We start from the raw sequence: 20303 nt of genomic DNA, 5'->3' as shown, positions 1-20303 counted from the left end.
ATCAAATGCAATGAAAAAAATTTACGATAGCGTATGCCTAGCCACAAATCCAAGATAATCGAAAGAATAATTAGGATACTTAAGAGGCTAATGAAGTTTTCAAAATCCTAGGCGGAGGTCTGTAAACAGTTGTTTTTACCGACCGGCGACAGAAAAAATATGAATAGAAAATGGGAATAGTTCCTGATATCCGCCTCCCACGGCGGGAATGGGTACTACCACCTGGCCGCCCACTGCGTGTGCCGCGAATTTTTAAATTCTGTCGGACTTCAGAAAATACAGCTATATATATATCTGTCAGGTAAGTTCATGAACAAAATACCACTTTTTGGAACAGGCACTGTATTACTCAGCTTGCGCTCATTTACAAAGATACTGCGTTGACATAAAAACCAAGTTCCTTGTTGGACAAGTGGTTTTTGCGCTCGGCTACCAATCTGGTGGTCCGAATTTCGATCCCCGGCTAGGCCAAAGCGGAATTAGAGGAATTTTGATTTCTGGTGATAGAAATTCATTTCTCGATATAATGTGGTTCAGATCCCACAATAAGTTGTAGGTCCTATTGCTAGGTGACCAATTGGTTCTAGCCACATAAAAATATCTAATCATTCGGGCCAGCCGTAGAAGAGCATGTTAAGCAGCTCAGTGGTGTGTGGTAAAACTAAGATATACTTAGCTTGACATAAAAACCTGTAGAATCTACCTATCTTGGGAGACAACACACTAGAAACATTTTTAAAAAATAAAGAGAAGAAACCATCAGGACCTTCTCCACTCCAGCTATCAAGATTATCTAGAATCTCCTTAACATCCCAAGAGCAAAATGCAAATTTGTAAGAATAGGTTCATGATGACAAGCATCATGGACCGGGACATCCTCAGCATCCTGTCAAGGCTAAAGAATCTCTCCTACAGTAACTCGTGTAGGCAGGCTCATCACACCCTGAAGATACGTAATTTTGCTAAGAAAAGCCATATTCACTCACTACCCACAGTTAATAGCCTCTTAATTCTAACCTTTTTTTATCATAATCCATATAGTAGTATACTTAACTACAAAAAATACAATTACCTGTCTCCCATGGTTTAATGTCAACATCATCAACTGCATCATCATGTCCTTTAATGTCCTTTAGTCTGTTCATATCTGGGAGACCCCATACTCGCAGGTGTCCATCTGTACCACCTGTCACAAGCACTTTGTGGTCTAAAGATAAACGACAGCATTTCTGATAGGCCTCATCATCTTTCTTCTTTCTGTGGTCAATAAGAAGCAAAAGAATATAAAGCTTGTTAATGCCATCAAAGAGAGTACTGAACATGGGAAATATCTTAACATATTTTATGGTTTATGCCAAATATGACTTTATATACTCCTTCAAGTATTACAATTCTTGATGTCGCAAAACACATGGTCAAGTAAGCTCCTCCTCTCTGGACCTCCTCCACTTTCCCTCCTAAAACCAGAGTCCTCTCAGACCCTCTATCTCTAATGCATATGTTTTCTGGGTATTTTCTTCCTAATAATTCATTATGAACATGAGTACCTAGCACTTAACTGAGTTCGAGTAGGGCAAAAAAGCCTCCCAATTTATCTTTTCCATCTTTGCAGCTTCCATACAGTTTTTTCTATCATCATCTTTTCAAAACCTCAACATTTGCTAATCTCTGAAACTAGTGTATCATAAATATTTCTCTCAACTAGAGCTAATAAGCTTAAGCAGTCACCTTTCTAAATCATAAAGCAAACAGGAAAGTGGACAAGGATGGGAAAACTGTCCTTTGTTTCTAACGCCAGCATTCTGTTGAACTACATTTCTCTGGAAAGGAGACAAAATTCCCTCTACCCTACCAATGTGCATGAATATTTCTTAATACAAACTAGAGTAACAAGAGTTGAACCCAGAACTCAAAAGACACCAACATTTTCAATAAACAAACTATGCAAGTAAATATTCAATTTTTAATCCATTTCTTTCAGCACAGCAAAAACTTTTAAAGAAAACATTGTGAGGCCACAGATCGTTTAAACTTCTGGAAATGTCTTAAGCAAGGCATATTATGAAAAAAAGGCAGCATCATTAGCAAATAACAAAATTACCATCATTTAAAGCTGTGAGTTTTGTTTTGGCTTAAAACATTCTGATTTTATCTGAACCCCATTCCACTCCAAAATGGAAATGGACTCAGTCCTAATTAAACTTCCAATGCATAATGTAACATTACATACACCAAACTCAAATGACTTTCTATCATATAAAGTACTTTTCATGCATTTCTAATATCAAGCCCTCCACTTTCATTCAAAGCAATGATGGCATAATTACATTTATAAAAGAAAAAGAAGATTGCATTCAATAGATGGTTATAGGGAATGCCCCAGTCTTGGGTAATGTAGGTCTCACAACCCCTCTTGTCTTCCCACCTTTATTATGAAGCTTTAATCCGAGAGAGTTATGAAATACTGAAATGGAGGCAGGGACAAGGAACTTCCATGAAAGGAAACAATTGGTATGCAGCTGATGCAAGTTCTAGTAAGTTAAGCATTTTGAGTCTGGCTTAACTACTTAATAATAAGAATATATGTAGCTGAACTGCTACTCAAGTGAGAAGGCATTATAGATAGTTGCTCTCAAGTGAGATAACTTATTTGTTCTTATAGGGGGTGAAAGGAGCAAGGTAAGATTAAACAAGGACAGACATGTGGGAAGCAACCAAAAGGAATGTATAACAAGTAAAAGGCAGAAAGCAATAAAGCTTGAACCAAAATAATACTGCGAAGAATCTTTAACAGCTAACAGCTAACAGCTACAGCATCATGCAATGTACACAGCTGAAGAAGAGAGAGGTAGGGTGATAAATTACAACCCATACCCCAGTCAACCATGGATAAGAGCAAATGATAAGATGAACTCAACTGACCACAAATCTCAGTCAAACAAGGGAAATTGTTTGAAGAAAGGTGTAGCATACCATAAAGCCAGCACATTTACTAAATTTTATCAGCCTTGAATCTATTAATCCAAATAAGAGGAATTATGTGCTTGATTTATCTTCAGATCAAGCATGAAGATAACCCAATGAAGCTTCCAGCTCACTGGTTCCTGGCCAACAACCAAATATGTCTGGTAAGCAAGAGTTTAGCCCTTACAGCTGTTTTTTCTCCTATGAAGCTATGGTTTGATAATCAAATTAGATAGGTAGATTAAGCCATTAAAATTCATATGCAACTTCACAAAAATAAGGATCCCTTCTGACCTCCTTCAGAACAGTGACTCAACAGCTGAATGCTTTGGCAATGCTGTGCAAACACGGTTACCACAAAAACGACATAAGATTCCCTGGTGACTTACAAAGGAGATTCACTCTGGTGAGAAATAATGTCTGAGACTGAAAAGCTACAAAAATTGTTCAGACTTGTAGATGACATCCCTCATGTAAAATAATATGTGAGAGAGAGAGAGAGATGAGAGAGATTGAGAGAGTAGAGAGAGAGAGAGAGGAGAGAGAGAGAGAGAGAGAGAGAGAGGAGGAGAGAGAGAGTGTGTGTGTGTGTGTGTGTGCGCGCACTCACTCAGGGTATTAAGCCGTCTCTTCACTGGACAATTTGTGAACCTACTTGCCAGTCACAAAAACCCAAATAGAAGTGGTAATCTGTGACACTTTCTTGTACTAAAAACAAAAAGATGTTCACCCTCTGGTCTAAGGTGTCAAATTATACTGTATTCAGATAACAAGGCAAAATTTCCACAAGGCACAAAAAAAGAATCTTTCCTGATCATTATCAGATGTTCTAAACACTGAATCTTGATTTTAATGTAAGGTTGCAAAAGGTATTGATACTATTCCACTTTATATGCATGCACATATTTTAACCAGTAATACAGCCTCCACCAAAGATTTACACCAGCAGCAACACTTGACTGCATTACCAAGGGGGTATATAGTAAATGCTTCAAATCATCTCTTGGAACCATAAGCAAGGAATAAACAAATATAGAAATTATTTGTTTGATGCAAGTATTTGTAATTAATGTTCATAAAACACCTCTTGGTACCATATGGAAGGAATAAATAAATATAGAAATGATTGTTTTGATCAAGTATTTGTAATTAATGTTCATAGAAGTAAACGTCATTGATATCAATAGCAGTCACATTTGTAACTCATATAACTAAAAATAGAAATATTGTACTTGTCACTTGACTCTTACTGCACGTATGCTGTCAAACGGGAGTGACAACATACTACAGTATAGGTATCTTGGTTATAACATTTTTTTCAGTACTGTACTGTATTTCAATTACAATTCAGATGATTATATGGACTTCTGCTTATCTTTATGAAGGATATTTGTTTCACATTATTTGCATATGACTTAACTCACAAGCAACTGGTGAATGTGAAGGGATAGAAATGGTGTTAATCTATGTTCTTCAGAGGTAAAGAGTTTTTTAAAACGTAAACCTACTCTTGTCTAGGGTACAGCTTTACACTTAATAACTGGGCTGAAAAGACTTTGATAGCTCAAAATTTCCTTCATGTCTCCTTACGCTGTTTAGAATACTGGCCTAACTCAATGGTGACTTACTTGAATACAGTCTCTGTTACAGAGACTTTCTCTGAATCAAATGAAAAATATTTGGTCCCACGTAGTGTTGTATTAACATATTTCTTCTTTGGTTTTTCTTCTTTTGTGTCATCTCTTTCTGTCATACCTTCTTCTGCATTTTTTTCACTGCCTCTTCTCTTCCTTACCTCACCACCACTGTGACCTTTAAAACAAAAGAACTTCAAACACTGTATCCAAGATTTTGTCATTCTAACACTAAAACACCATCAATAAAAAAATGTGTAATTGCATTTACTAATGTTCTATGGTGCTACATTACAATACTTACTGAGCTGACATATATTTCCATCACCATGGCCTTTATTTGTAAACTTTAAAACAATTACAATATTTCATAGCATAAACCACTTGCCACAAGCAGCCTGCCTACTGCCTATATTTGTTAACAGACCTGTCAAGAGTATTTGATCCTTCAGACAGGGTAAAATGCAGTATATATCCAAGAAATTTACTAAATTCTTTCAAAATTGCAACATATTGACATCTGCTTGCAATCTGGCCATGTTGTATTGCTTACAAGACTCCACATGAGTACCCCTCACAGCTTAAATCTCACTCATTATCCTTTGTCATCTTGGAAGATATCACCTGGTTGATAAAAACCACTTGCCATTTTCTGACTGCACTAACCTGACATTTTTAAGTAAAAACAATCAGCTTCCAGCCACTTTATTCAACCACAGGAATAGTCACATGCAAGCAAACTACAACCAGTCAGTTCAGGGGGACTTTAAAATAACCCTCCTCACTCTCCCCATTGACAACCACTGTCAGATGACCAAAAGAAAGAAGATACCTAACTAACAACTGCCTAAAAGTTACTGGAGGAGGCTACAACCCATGGAAGTCATCCTAAAACTGCTGGTATTAAATAACACTCACAAATTAGAGAATAACAGCATTGAAGAACACAAGGATTCCTGGAAAAATGTCCATCAAAAAGAAAGAGACAATAGCCAGAAAATAATGTAAGAGTAAAACTATAAGCCCATGAAATACAACCTACAAAAACAGGCTAAAGGTGCACGGTCCCATTCAGATGGTAATAAAAGGCTTACACAAGAGATTGATAGACACTCCAAAATTTCTCATCAGTAACTGATAGGCTCTCAGTGCACTTTTATAAAACAAAAGTGCACTGTTCTTCTACAAATATACATAATAGACAAAGATTGACTGAATGGAGTGACATGTTGTTTTCCTTGATTTTGCTGCAACAGCAGCGTTGCTCATTTTCTTTACTTTGTTCAAACATTTATGAAGGATGTCTGTATCTTACTGACTTATTGTAGACTTGAGTTTCTCTTTTTTACTTGAGCTCTGAAATTCAGCTGTCCGACTTGTTTCTGTCCCTACCTGAGCAAAGATAGTTCTGCCATGATTTGTTTTCCTCAGCCTTTGGTGTTAATTATCCATCCACTGGTCTCATCTTTCTTACATATACTATATACAAACAACTGCCTATGATAGGTCACCATTATTTAAAGGAGTTAACAGGTGGCTAAAGAGCTGTAACCCCACAGATCCTAATCTATCATTCAGCAACCACCAGCATCGTCTATGGTTATCTGTCCTCATATAGTCAAATATGCAAACTTTATTTTTAATCAAATCCATAGTTTTCTTAAAAACTTGGTTTGCAGATAAGAAAAGGTATTGGAAACAGAAATTATGTCTTAAAAATGATATTGTAATGATACAATTAAGTTTGTTCATACTTACCTGGCAGATATATATATAGCTGTATTTTTCCGAATCCGACAGAAATTTAAACACTTACGACACACGCAGTGGGAGTCAGGTGGTTAGTACCCTTCCCGCCGCTGGGAGGCGGGTATCAGGAATCATTCCCATTTCTATTCATAATTTTTTTTTATTCCACTGTCTCCTGAGGGGAGGTGGGTGGGTACTTGATTATATATATCTGCCAGGTAAGTATGAACAAACTTAATTGTATCATTACAATATCATTTTGTTCATGAAACTTACCTGTCAGATATATATATAGCTGAATCCCACCTTTGGTGGTGGGAGTAGACAGAATAGAAAGATTTTAGGAAACATATATATGCAGATAATTGATATCTTGATTCTTACCTGTTAGCATAGCTGACTTCGTGGTTACTGCCGCGTAAGTCTGCTTGTGCTACTAGAGTTGCCAGCGAGGTAGAGACCATATATAGCTGGTGCACTCCAGATGATCTGTCAACAGGGGCGAGACCACGACGTGACTAGACCATTGACCATACAAATGAGGGCAACGAAGTAAAAACCAAACCACCTGGCGTAGCCTACCAAAAGTATCCCACATAGACTAAGCTAATGGAAGGGAGATCCGCCGCAGGCTGGTCAACCCCACAACCATAACACAAGTTAAAAACTCCCCTAAACCATTAAAGGATAGGATGAGCGCTACCTCCTGCCCCCAAAACAAAAAGTGTCTTGCAGCGACGTATGGTCCGAGCGAGTAACAATTTTTCGTATGTTGCTTTCACCTCCCGCAGGTAGTGTGAAGCGAACACCGAATTGCTTCGCCAATAAGTGGCGCCCAAAATGTCTTTGATTGCCATATTTTTGTGAAAAGCCACCGAAGTAGCAATAGCCCTCAACTCGTGGGCTTTCACTTTCAGAAGCTCCATGTCACTTTCACTACACTTTTCATGGGCTTCCTTAACCGTAACTTCTTCAAGAAGAACGCCAGTGCATTCTTCGACATCGGAAGATCTGGTTTTTTTTCACAGAGCACCACAAGTTCTCCGAAGAACCTCTGCATGCTCTGGTTCTCTGCAAATAAAACTTGAGAGCCCTGACAGGACACAGGACTCTCTCAGCTTCAGGTCCCACTAGCTCCGACAACCCCTTGATCTCGAACGTTCTCGGCCAAGGGTTGGAAGGGTTCTCGTTCTTTGCTAAGAACGTAGGACTTAAGAACAAACTGCACTATGATCCTTGAACCAATATGCTTGCTTATGACTTGAATTTCGCTAACCCTCTTCGCCGTCGCCAGAGCGGTTAGGAAAATGGTCTTCTTAGTAAGATTCCTAAGCGAGGCTAAATGGAGCGGTTCAAATTGACTCGACATGAGAAACTTCAGTACCACGTCCAAGTTCCACGATGGTACTTTAGGTTGGAGAACTTTCACAGTCTCAAATGATCTAATGAGATCATGAATGTCTCTATCATTCGCTAAGTCGAGTCCTCTATGTCTGAAGACCACAGAAAGCACGCTTCTGTAGCCTTTAATCGTGGGAACGGCTAGTTTCGCTTCTTTCCTAAGGTGAAGAAGGAAATCTGCTATCTGGCTCACAGAGGTTGAGGTGGAGGAAATGCCCTTCCTTCTGCACCAACTTCTAAAGACAGCCCACTTTGATTGGTAAACTGCGATTGAGGAGGGCCTCCTTGCGGTGGCAATCGCCGTTGCCACAGGTCTTGAAAAACCCTCGCTCTGGCCAACTTCTTGATAGTCTGAACGCAGTCAGACTCAGAGCGGGGAGGTTTTTGTGGTACCTCTCGAAGTGGGGCTGTCTGAGTAGATCTTTCCTTAGGGGCAGAGTCCTCGGAAAGTCTACTAGGAAGGACATCACCTCCGTGAACCAGTCGGCCGCTGGCCAGAAGGGGGCGATGAGGGTCATTCTCGTTCCTTCTGATGCAGCGAACTTCCTCATTACTTCCCCGAGGATTTTGAATGGGGGAAAAGCGTAAATGTCTAGTCCCGACCAATTCCACAGTAGGGCGTCTACTGCCACTGCTCCCGGGTCCAGAACTGGGAGCAATACAGCGGAAGTCTCTTCGTTCGGGAAGTTGCGAAAACGTCCACATGAGGACGTCCCACAGCTTCCATAGCGCCTGGCATACTTCCTGATGAAGGGTCCATTCCGTCGGCAGAAGCTGTCCTTGACCGACTGAGAAGGTCCGCTCGCACGTTTTCCACGCCTGACACAAACCTTGTCAGAATCGTGACGTTTTGCGACCTTCGCCCAAATCAGGATGTTCCTCGCGATGACGAACAGAGAATGAGAGTGAGTTCCCCCCTGTTTCCTGAGGTATGCCAAGGCTGTGGTGTTGATCCGAGTTTATCTGAACCACTTTGATGGAGACTTCCTCCTCGAAGAACCTTAGAGCGAGGTAAACCGCTGAGAGTTCTTTTAGGTTGATGTGCCAGGACACCTGTTCCCCTCTCCAGGTGCCTGACACTTCTCTCCCTCCCAGTGTTGCTCCCCAACCCGTGGAGGACGCGCGTCGAGAACAACACTAGGTCGGGGTTCCGAAGCTTGAGCAAAAGTCCTTCCGCAAGGCTTCTTTGGATCCAAACCACCATTTGAGGTGCTTTTTCACTTCTTCCGTCAAAAACAAGACCTCTACTAGATCCTGTTTGCGTGACCAATTGCTTGAGAGGAAGAACTGAAGTGGTCGGAGGTGCAACCTTCCCAGAGAAACAACTTCTCCAGTGAGGAAATGGCGTCCCCCAGCAGACTCATCCATTCCCTCACCGAGCATGTTTCCTTCCCTAGAAAGGCCGACACTTTGTCCAGGCATTGAAGTTGTCGCCCCTGGGACGGAAAAGCCCGAAAAGCCACTGAGTCCATCTGAATCCCCAGATAGACTAAGGATTGAGAAGGAGTCAGATGCGACTTCTCGAGATTCACCAGAAGTCCCAGGGACTTCGCTAACGACAGAGTCGTGTGAAGGTCCTTCAGACACCTGTCTTGCGATGAGGCTCGAATAAGCCAGTCGTCTAGGAGAAGAGAGATCCTTATTTCCGCAAGATGGAGGCACCTCGCAACGTTCTTCATAAGAACGGTGGAACACCATCGGCGCCGTGCTGAGACCGAAGCAGAGTGCCCTGAATTGGAAAATCTTCCCTTTCAGGACAAACCGCAGGTATTTCCTTGATCGGGGATGGATGGGGACGTGAAAGTATGCGTCCTGAAGGTCTAACGAGACCATCCATCCCCCCGGTCTTAAAGCTGCAAGCACGGATTGAGGTGTCTCCATCTTGAACTTCTGCTTGGTAACGAAGCGATTTAGACTGCTGACATCCAGAACGGGGCGCCACCCCCCTGACTGCTTCGGCACTAGGAACAGACGGTTGTAAAACCCCGGAGAACTCCGGTCGAGACCTGTTCCACTGCCTGCTTCTCGATCATTGATCTAGTAGATCGTGAAGCACTTTCTGCTTTTCTCCCTGATACGACGGAGACAAATCCTTTGGTGTCGAAGACAGCGGGGGTAACATCAGGAAAGGAATTCTGTACCCCTTCTTGACGATGTCCAGAGACCAAGGCGTCGGCACCTCTCTCTTCCCAAGCTTTCGCGAAATGTAGAAGCCTGGCTCCTACCGGTGTCTGAAGGACTTCCCTCTCACTTCTTGCTCTTGGAAGGAGCGGGAGTCTTGCCTCTGAAAGAGCCTCTTCCTCGAGGGGCTGGCTTCGAGGAAGAAGCGGATCGAAAGGGCTTCGACTTCTTCAAAGCAGAGGACCCAGAAGACGAAGAAGTAGCAGGCTTCCTAGAAGACTGTGCCAGAAGGTCTTGAGTTGCTTTCTCCTGGAGACTAGCAAGCTATTTCCTGTTTTACCATAGACTGGGGGAAGAGATGTTCTGAGAAAGGAGCGAAAAGAAGATCCGCTTTTTGCGCTGGTGAGACCGACTTTGCAGTAAAATTGCAAAAAAGTGCTCTCTTAAGCAGTCCCGTGCTGAAATGAGCAGCCAATTCCTCAGAACCATCCCTGACGGCCTTGTCCATGCAAGACATACACTGGACAGCTCCCCAGACTGATGGAATCAGAAACTCCTGGACCTGGCATCCATAACTCCCAGGCCCACAGGCCTTATCAAGAAAAATAAAACCTCTAGTGTCCTGAAGAGGCCTTTAAGGTGAAAGTCTAACTCGCTATGTGTCCACGAGACCTTCGAGGAAGACAAAAAAGATCTTCTGGTGGCGTCTACAATGCTACCAAAGTCTCCTTGAGCTGAGGCTGGAAGCTTGACTCCGACGTTTTCTCGCCCGTCTCATACCACATACCAGCTTTGCCACCGAGTCTTGAAGGTGGTAAAGCGAAAGAGGTCTTGCCCGAAGCTTTCCTCTTTTCCATCCAATCATGGACCTTTCTAAAAGCTTGCTTCGTAGAAAGCGACTTCTTCATTCTCACAAAGCCCGAGATCTTAGCAGCTTTGGAAGACGAAAACTGAGAGGGAGGAGTACGTGGAGCTTCAGGTTGGAAAGTGTCTGCAAAGACTGACTGAAGTAAACGAGTCAAAACCTTGTAGTCCGTCGAAACTGGAGCCAACTGCTGTTCTTCGTCCACTTCGACGAAAGCGTCACTAACTTCCTCTTCAGACACTGGAGAAGTCGGAGGAAGTAAAGAAGAGTCCCGAGCTTTCTCAAAAGAGAAAGAACGGCGAACAGGAAGAGTTCCCGCCTCCGCTTGTGCTTGCGGAAGTGGAAAACTGACGTCCGTAGGCGCGCGTTTGGCGTCCGAAGCAATCTACTGGCGCCGACAGAAGCGCGCTCAAACGCCGCAGGTGTACACCTGGCGTCCCAACCTTGTGCGCGCTGAGCGGTCCACTGGTTGCTACGCCGAGCGTCCACTGATGCGCGCCGAGCGTCCACTGGTGCACGCCGAGCGTCCACTAAAACTCTCTGAGCGTCCACTGGCGCTCGCGAAACTTGCACCGAGTCACGTTCGGCGTCCACTAAAGCGCGTTTGACTTTCACAGAAGCGCGCTCGGCATCTAAAGAAACTCGCTTCTTATCCACAAGTTTCGTAGCAGCGGAAACAACCGCTTCACGAGAGCGAGAAACTAATTTCTCGCCTCCTCTAGAAAGTTTTGCTGGGGAGCAGAACGAACTCTAGAGGGAGACTCAAACGGAGAGAGAGACGAGCGAGGAGAGGGAGAGGGAGAACGCCTCGACCTCTTCACAGGAAGATTGTCATCCTTCTTACGGTGACGTGGAACAGTCTCTCTCGAAGGAAAAACATCTCGAAGTTGCTGCTGAAGAGACTGGAGAATCTTGCTTGTAGGTGAAGCCTCCTTTTCTGGGAGGGGCTGATCCTGTGAGCAGGAGAGTGGCGAGGGGACGCCTTCTTGCTACTCCCAGGAACCGCCGCTTCACGCACCTTAGAGCGACTGCGGCGCTCGAAAGAAACATCTAGGGAAGATTCCGCCTCCGAATAATCCTTACGCTTCTTCTGCGGAGGAAAAGCAGCAAAACGCACTATCAGGCGACGAGCAAAGTTCCGGAGAACAACTTAGACGTGAAGCGTCCCGAAACGCGAGCGTCCTTTTCAGCGGACGTGATGCGGTATGAGAGCTCCACCCCTTGCGCGGGGAGGAAGCTTCAGAAGAAGAAAAGCACTCCTTGAGAAGACGTGCACGCGCAGCTCCTTGGCAGTCTGGTATGTTCGTCAGAAGCTGCCGAAGGCACGCCAGATCGGTGGGGGTTCCTCGTAACCCTCCTTCGACTTTCGCCCATGCTCTCTCCCGTATCTGGGAGTCAAGCAGAGGTCTAGGTCTAGAGGCGGAATGAGGCCGATCTGACGCACCTCCACTACACAAGGGGCACTTTCACTGCACTTCTCTTCACTTTTGCTCTCCAGAGCTAACACTTTTGATTCTAAGTTACGAATCGATTCAAGGAATTAGCGATAATGTATTATCCTTCTACCGACACTGTCTCAGGGGCCGGAGGCAACACTACAGGGGTAGGAGCATAATCTACAGAAGGAGGGTTAGCAGGAGAATAATTTAAATCTTGCCTACCTGCAAACACTCCTGGAGGAAGACCTCCTTAACCTATCTCGCTCAAGTTTCTTAAGATAGGTTTCATACGCCTTCCATTCCGACTCTGTTAGTCTTTCACACTCCTTACAACGACTTTCAAACGTACATTCATTCCCCCTGCAAACTTTACAAACAGAATTGTGGGTCTACTGAAGCTTTCAGTAGCCTACTCTACATTCAGACATGGAACAAAATCTAGCGCTAGCAGAACTAGACCCTGACATCTTGATCAAAGAAAAATCAATACCAAATTCAAATCAAACCAAAGTCAACGTGTGCCAAGCCACCGATCCAATTCAGATAACCCCAAAGAAAAACCAAAAAGGGATACTCAAGTAGCTAGTAAGTTTCCAAAAATCGGACGGAGGTGCTGCAAACAGGTGTTTCCAGCACCGGCGACAGAAAAATTATGAATAGAAAATGGGAATGATTCCTGATACCCGCCTCCCCCAGCGGCGGGAATGGGTACTAACCACCTGCTCCCACTGCGTGTGTCGTAAGTGTTTAAATTTCTGTCGGATTCGGAAAAATACAGCTATATATATATCTGACAGGTAAGTTTCATGAACAAATAACATGACACCCACAAATGCACCCTTAAATATTTCCAGCTTAACCTTGAAAGGACCATCTTCAATATACTTAGCCAGGTTTCTATCCACAATAAAGTATCTAGCTTAATTCTTTATAACAATTAGTTTAATATCCCCTTTTTCCTGAGACTTGACTATTCAAGTTAGTATAATCTGTTATTCTTGTTTAAGTTCTTGTTAACAGTAATTTAAGAGCCATTACCACTCCTAGGGTAAGTTCCCCAAGCAAATTTGTCTTGCTCCATGTTCGAATTCCCGGCCGGCATCAGTACCATGGTACCTATTAGACACAGCAGCACTTTCCATGCATACATACTATGATATCATATGATTATTTTCTCCACATCTAAGTTGAGCATAAAAAAACAGAGCACTTCACATTTTCAGCCTTCAATATCAATTTTTCAGCTTTAAATCAATTTGATTATGCAAAGTTTACCACTCCCAATATATACACATAAACCACTGAACTCAACTCACATGCAGACAATCTATCTTTGAGAGCTGTAGATTATCATCTAACATCAAACATGCATGGTTTTACCAAAGGAACCTCAGTAGTACTGGGTTGGCCGATATGAATACAATCAGTCATAGCATTCCTTGTAAATATATTTTCTTGCTCTTCTACATCCCCACAATGCCTCTTAACTGTATTTACTAACATAGACCTAGATAAGAAATTTAGGTCAGCCTATATGATAAAGTGATTGGGGTATTTGAAAGAAAAATATGTGTTCACCATGAACTAATGCAGGTCAGTTATTCACAATTTAAGGTCGGCCTTATTGCCAAAATATTCAGGTTCCAATTTATTCCATACAAAACCTTGGATTGGCTGAGAGCCACTATGCACCACCCATCAATGCAATATAATGGGTAATACACTATGGTTGGCCCAATACTGCAATACATATATCAAATACTAAACTTAAAGTTAGTTACCTTCAGTGCAGTATGTAATAATATTAGTGTTTCATACTACACTCCTCCCACCCCCCCATGGCCCCCGAGACCTAAAAACACTTTTAAAACTATACTCTGAGCATTAATAAATCACTGAAACCAAGTAAAGTTGGAGTACACATCTTACCTCTTTCTTTTGGTTTTGGTATCCTTTCAATGGGTGTGTCACCTGATTTAACTGAACGTAAAGTTGGTTTCAGTTTCATCAAGACACATTTTTCCTCTAAACCCAAAGACAAGAATATTGTTGGTGCTGTTATCTTCTTTGATGCTACAGCTATGGGTCCAGACCATCCAACCATATTTGTAATACAGTAGTCACCAACATCATGAGAAAGGACTTTTTCACCAACAGTTTGCACTCCATTATGATAAAGCTCAAAAACATCCTGAAAATAAAAAAAAAATATTTTCTAAACACGTACATCTATAGAAATGACTCAATACCACCTTACAATGATAAAATACTATTCTATATACATATTGAGTTCTCCCTTTATCAAATTATCAGTAATATACATACATGCAATTTCAGTATGAAAAGATAAGTTAACAACCCAAATGATGTTATTCAGTAGTCCATATGAATAAACCTAATTACCATTACAATAGTACACCAATAATTCCTTCAGTGCTCATATTTATTGCAAACAGTGTGAAAGTAAGTCCCTCATTTACAATAGTGTTCTTAATATGTGATAACGAGTCTTCTAGGATGGGTTCAGTTATGTACCAACAAAATATAAGGGAATACACACTACATATCCTGTTTGAAGATATGCATGACATTCCTTTGTAGCTACTGTGAGGATATATGCCTTCAGGTTCTGAGCTCACTGCACAAGACTTAATTGTAACTTCAGATACTTAAAACACATATAGGAAAGTATAAGCTATTAGGCATTTCAACTGAATCAAATTGGCATTGCAATGCTAGGCCCTAAACAGAAACACAGCACTTCAAAGAATTGCTGCAAACAATCTCAAGGTTTACCACAGTTTAATGAAGCATAGAGGAACTGGAGACAGCTAAGATATGGAGTGGCCATGCACCAAACTGTAGGATACAAAAGTCTGATAATGGGTCATTCCTCCAACTAATATTAAACATCCTAAGACCCAGAGGAAAAGGAAGGTAAGGTATGGAGAGGGTATTCATCCACAAGTATGGTAAGGTCGATCTGAGTTATTCCCCTAACCATATACTACTGATCACTTATTTACTATGCATCCTGAGACCAGAAGTATTGATTAGTATAATCAATCACTCAAATGACTCCAGATGTAAGTAGCAATCTGAGCATATAGAGTAAAAGACCGGGCTGCAAACATTCAGTTGCTGAATGTTCCCATTTTTACTCTATATTTAATCAGCAAAACAAAAAAAATAAAACCTTTAGGCAAACCTTTCAAAAGATTGAAGTTTCATTAACAAAATGTGCTACAGGAAACTGTCTTACAAACTAAAATAAACATGTGAAGTCTTTGTAAAGTAAGTGTTCAAGGCAGTTTTAAATCCAATATGGCATCCAAACAAATAACGATGCACCCTTCACCGCATTTGGAAACTTCTTTCCCAGCACTCTTTTAACAGTGTACTGAACACTAATTACATATATGTAATGTTTATCAATTTTACTAAAGATTTTAGCTGTAATCAGCACAATAAAACAACATTTTGTTGCCTATACTAGTGAAAGTAAGACATGGAATTCCCGGATGTCAGGTGGCTGAACTAAAATGCATTCTTACCTTGCAATCCGTGGTTTTATCCTTACTGATATCACAACTGAAACTCCACAGGGCTTATTTGATTGTAATTATACACATTTTGTTCTTAACTCACTCAAAATACCAATTAAAATACATGAGAATGGTTGTTTACAGCACTTCAATCCATCAAAGTAGCAAAACTGTGGCAAGAACAATTATCCATCCTTATTGTACAACTAACTGCCACAAACATCCAAGAGCAGACAACGCATTAGTGGTCACATTCATACTTCTTCTGATATCCAAAATGTTAAGTAATCTAGGTACTATTATGAAAGTATTATGATTACAAGAATTACATGAATAACTGGTAAACTTCTCAGACATGTATTGTATACATATGAATGTTACCACTTTCTGCAAGAAAGTAGAGTATAACAATTTACTATCTAGAATTGGTACGAGAGTCAAGAAGTCACCACATCACAGTACAGGACTTAAAGGAAGGTTTTAAATCCAAAATGATTACTTAAAACACTATTATATTTTACAAAACTCACACTGTGTATGTAATATCAGCCTCAGAGGCCTCCCGATACTTTCCAATGATGAATCGATGGAAGAAAAGGAAGGAGATACAGGCACATAAACTCTAGCACCATGGGGTGTGACTGCGTAAGAAGACAAAGCATCTGGGCGATAAGGTGATGAGGACCCCATTCCCAAGAAGGAGGAGTCGAAACTTTACGATGCGGGGGGGTCCTACTATAAACAAAATAACTTCCACTGCAATTTAGGCCATGCACAACATTCTGGGCAGGGATTCATTATAGTACAAACATAGCACGACACCTACTGCACTTGGAGTGTGGGTCCGTAGCCGAAGAACCCAGGAAATGAGAACGCAGGAAACCTTGAGTTCCCGGGCACATATGTTGGCGAGGTCGAGACAACGCTGAGGAAGACATAATAACACAAGCACACACACACACACAGACAAGCAAAATAGCAAAAACGGGCAAACAACTGGGGAAATGGCAGAGAGTAAGCAACCGTGACTCTCACCCAGGCGGTTAAAAAAAACGACTAAACGCGGTAGTGTGAGTGCACAGTCTTTGACCAGTTTTCACACGATATACGCACACATTGCCAGATCTCACAGATTCCTTGCTTTTCAATCCCTGATTCAATCTCTGATTGTTTAACCAGATTCAGCTAGGCGCTAGAAAATTATCCTATTGTTAAGACTGAAGGTTTGTTCATGTATGAACAATAAGGGAAAAGGTACCAGCATCTATGATACAATTTTAGCAGATTTAACACAGCAAACATCAAAGATGCTGTGACTCGTCTACGTTTAGGTGTTTTAAGAACAAACTTCGAAGAGCAGTTTTATCACTGCACATGGCTAGGCCTTTGTTATCCTCTGTTTAGTAGAAATATGCCCTTATTTCATAATTTAGGAGAAAACAATTATTGATGCTGATTGATAGCAGCGATTTCAAGTGCTTTTTCTGGCAGTGGTCGTGGCGCAGTAGAATGATGAAGTGTGTTGCTGCCCAATCCTTTACCCTACACACTATAATTCACTCCTCAAAAACGATCGATACATATAAGATACAAAGATAAATGGACTTTACTTTAGCCTAATCTATAGCTATACCATATTGTGACTAGGACTCACAAAATACGTAATAAAAAAAAAAGTCCCAAATGGAGAAATGATGTGTATGCACAGACAACTGAGCAACTTTGTAGCAAACTGCTTTCTATATAACAAATACTCCATAGTCTGTTTAATGTTACAGGGATTTGGATGCTTGTACTATAGCCTAGCTACTATATCAATATCTGATTTGCATATACCAAAACATTAAGAGCTAGCAGATAATGAGCTTCGCTGCCTAATAAATAGTTAACAAGCAAATAATATATAGGCCCCAAGTGAAATAGGTTATCAGTCGTCTCCACCTAAGTGTGGTTAGGGTAATTCGCAGGGTTACTCACAAGCAGCGCCCCCGAACCCGGAATGCGGCCACCTTCTTGAAAAAGTACTTGAATGCGCTGCCATGAGCATCAAATCAGGTAGTTGTGGCCTACCCAGGCAGGATACTAGACCTCTACACTCCTGTCGAAGTAAGCGTTTTCTCCTAAATTACGAAAAAGTAATGGGTGGCCGCTATGTCACTGCTTGGTCATTTACCCTATTCTTGGGCTACCTAAGGCCAAACATCCTTAGCCAACCATACAGCTGCCTAAACAACAACAGGGGCAGCCTAAAACTACACTGATTATTGCATTGTGCTACTAGTACCTAGGTAATAGGCTAACCTCATAACTCTGGAACTGTCAGCGTTCCATGCACTACACAGACCTACCCAGGTTAGGCCTGATGAGACTCAGAGCCTACTGCAATCAAATTAGCTACTACATGCTTAGGAAGCCTTGACTTGTGTAAAACAGGCTAGGGTAGAATACCTAGCCTACATAGGTACTTCGTCTTTCCTAAGTACAGAAAAGACATTGAAATTTGCATGCCCTGGTTGAGTTTAGGCTACCATTTTGATTACATAGAAATGACAGGTAGCTATCTATGGCACAAAAACAGCAATATAAAAAAATCGGCAAAAAACTTACAAACTGATTTTTTATTCCAGTTTTGGCAGCTCCTCCTCCACCGCCAACCAAAATGTAGCGGCCAGACACTCCAACGATAGCATAACTTGGGAAATTTAAGCTGGCAACAGTCTCCGATGTTTTCTGGGCCGACATTTTACATTGGGTAACACGTATGATCGCGCAATACAACGGTGGTATAAAAGTCCAGCTGTATTTTGACGGTAGGTCCGTCAGATGATTTTTGACAACAAACACGTCAGTACTATTATATCAGGGTTATGCTTCGTTGAACCTATTCTCCAATTATCTTAAATAAACTTAAAATACATTATTATGTACAATAATATTAATAAATTTACTTTATTTATAAATTATAAAAGCTAAATTTATTGCAAATTAGACTTTAAATTGAATTTTACGTCACTGTTAAAGAAGAAGTATATAATAAGCATGAGAGAGAACAAGCCTAAAATATTTCGCATTATGTCAACTTTTTTTTCGTCAATAATCATACCACGCTGGAAGCAGTTCAGCTGAGCATACTAAAATTGAGTTTATAAACCAAATTTATTGTAATTTTATTTATGTATTTCCTTATTTGAAAAGGTTACATACGATAAAGTACACGAAGAAGCAGAGAAGTTGAGGGCAATGTGAGTTGTAAATTTACACGATGACGTATGCAGAGAAAATAGTGACCGCTTTTTAAAACCAGCAGAATTGCAAGTAAAATTCCACAAAATAAAAGCGCAATCGGTTCCTGGATCCTCGTTGCTGCTCTCTCACAGACCCGAACTGTGGAAACATAAATTAGGTAGACGCACAGCTTAGGTGTCTATGGAAATTTCATCCTCATTAGCGATAATTTACCCAGACAGATTACCTTTAAACTATATGTATTTTTTAATTCCATTACGTTTATATTAAAAAAATCATTCTTATACTTAGTTCATGGTCACCTTTCTCAGTGTACTACCACTACCCCGATGTAGTTGTAGCCCTACCCTTGTTTTTATCCTCTCTCGTTCCCTGTAACTGGTACTACCCCTGACTTCTCTGGATTTGTCCTGAAGGTTTTTGTTTTTTAAATTTTTTTCTTCTTTTACAATCTTTCACTGTTATGGCAGTTGCTTTTTGCCACTTAAGCTTCCTCTGCTAGGGAAAGTGTGACAATTAAACAAAACATTTAAATTTAATCATTTGAATTATGCGATCTCTCAAAATAGTATAAGTAGGCAGTAATCTGATTACAAAAAAAAATTATTTCGATTTTCATTGGACAGAAATTGTCTTTTTGAGGTTCGTACCAGTCATGGCCTTCATCGAGTTATAGTTTAAGATCAAAGTTGAAAAAGAAGAATAAATCATTTAAGGCTGATTATGAACGGCAGTGGAAAAATTGCATTTGAATGAAGACCGCATCCAGGGGGTTTGATCAACACCAAAAGCATGAATAAATCAGAATAATTGTAGAAAATCATTGATAAAGATGAGGACGATAGCAGGTAAGAGAAACATTACTCGAAATGAAGAAGAAACTTATATGTTGCATCATCAACAATAGAAAATATAAGTTTAAAAAGTTTGAAAATTAGTTTAGAATTAAGGATAAGTCACGAGCACAGAAGCCTCCTGTAAATCTCCCCTTGCAGAAGCCAAATTAGTGATATAAGCAAAGATTTTGATACAGTGTTTGAAAAGCTCGAGTTAAGTCAGGTTTTGATTATTTTATCAATGGCAGACGTTTAAACAAGAGGATAGTAGCTGTTGAAAAGACTAGATACGTCCTATTTCTTTAGAATAAGCTGAACCAGTGAATATTTCTAATTAGGCCAACCAGTCAGCAGAGCAGTGGAGTCAGTTTGGTCACAAATTCACTCAGAAATCGTGCAGGAACATGAATAAGGCAAGATGTTTTGGTATTTAAGGTGTACGATTATTAAGCCTGTGGTCCTTACAAACAGATAACACTGAGGAGAGTGCGAATTTAGGACGG

At 40.9% G+C, this 20303-nt stretch overlaps 1 protein-coding gene across 1 annotated transcript in view; it reads right to left on the bottom strand.

The window, feature by feature from the left end:
* LOC135196301 (prolactin regulatory element-binding protein-like) overlaps positions 1 to 18578 on the bottom strand; it is a gene marked incomplete in the record, with an annotated part of 80092 nt that extends 61514 nt beyond the window's left edge. Inside the window, 4 exon segments of the mRNA XM_064223008.1 lie at positions 1083 to 1257; positions 4593 to 4776; positions 14103 to 14364; positions 18326 to 18578. Of these exon segments, the coding sequence (XP_064079078.1) occupies positions 1083 to 1257; positions 4593 to 4776; positions 14103 to 14364; positions 18326 to 18460 (756 nt within the window).
* Between the last annotated feature and the right edge of the window lie 1725 nt (positions 18579 to 20303).

This window comes from Macrobrachium nipponense, chromosome 17 (assembly GCF_015104395.2).
Source record: "Macrobrachium nipponense isolate FS-2020 chromosome 17, ASM1510439v2, whole genome shotgun sequence".
In the NCBI taxonomy this organism is placed as follows: domain Eukaryota; kingdom Metazoa; phylum Arthropoda; class Malacostraca; order Decapoda; family Palaemonidae; genus Macrobrachium; species Macrobrachium nipponense.
This window is presented reverse-complemented; position numbering and strand designations above follow the sequence as displayed.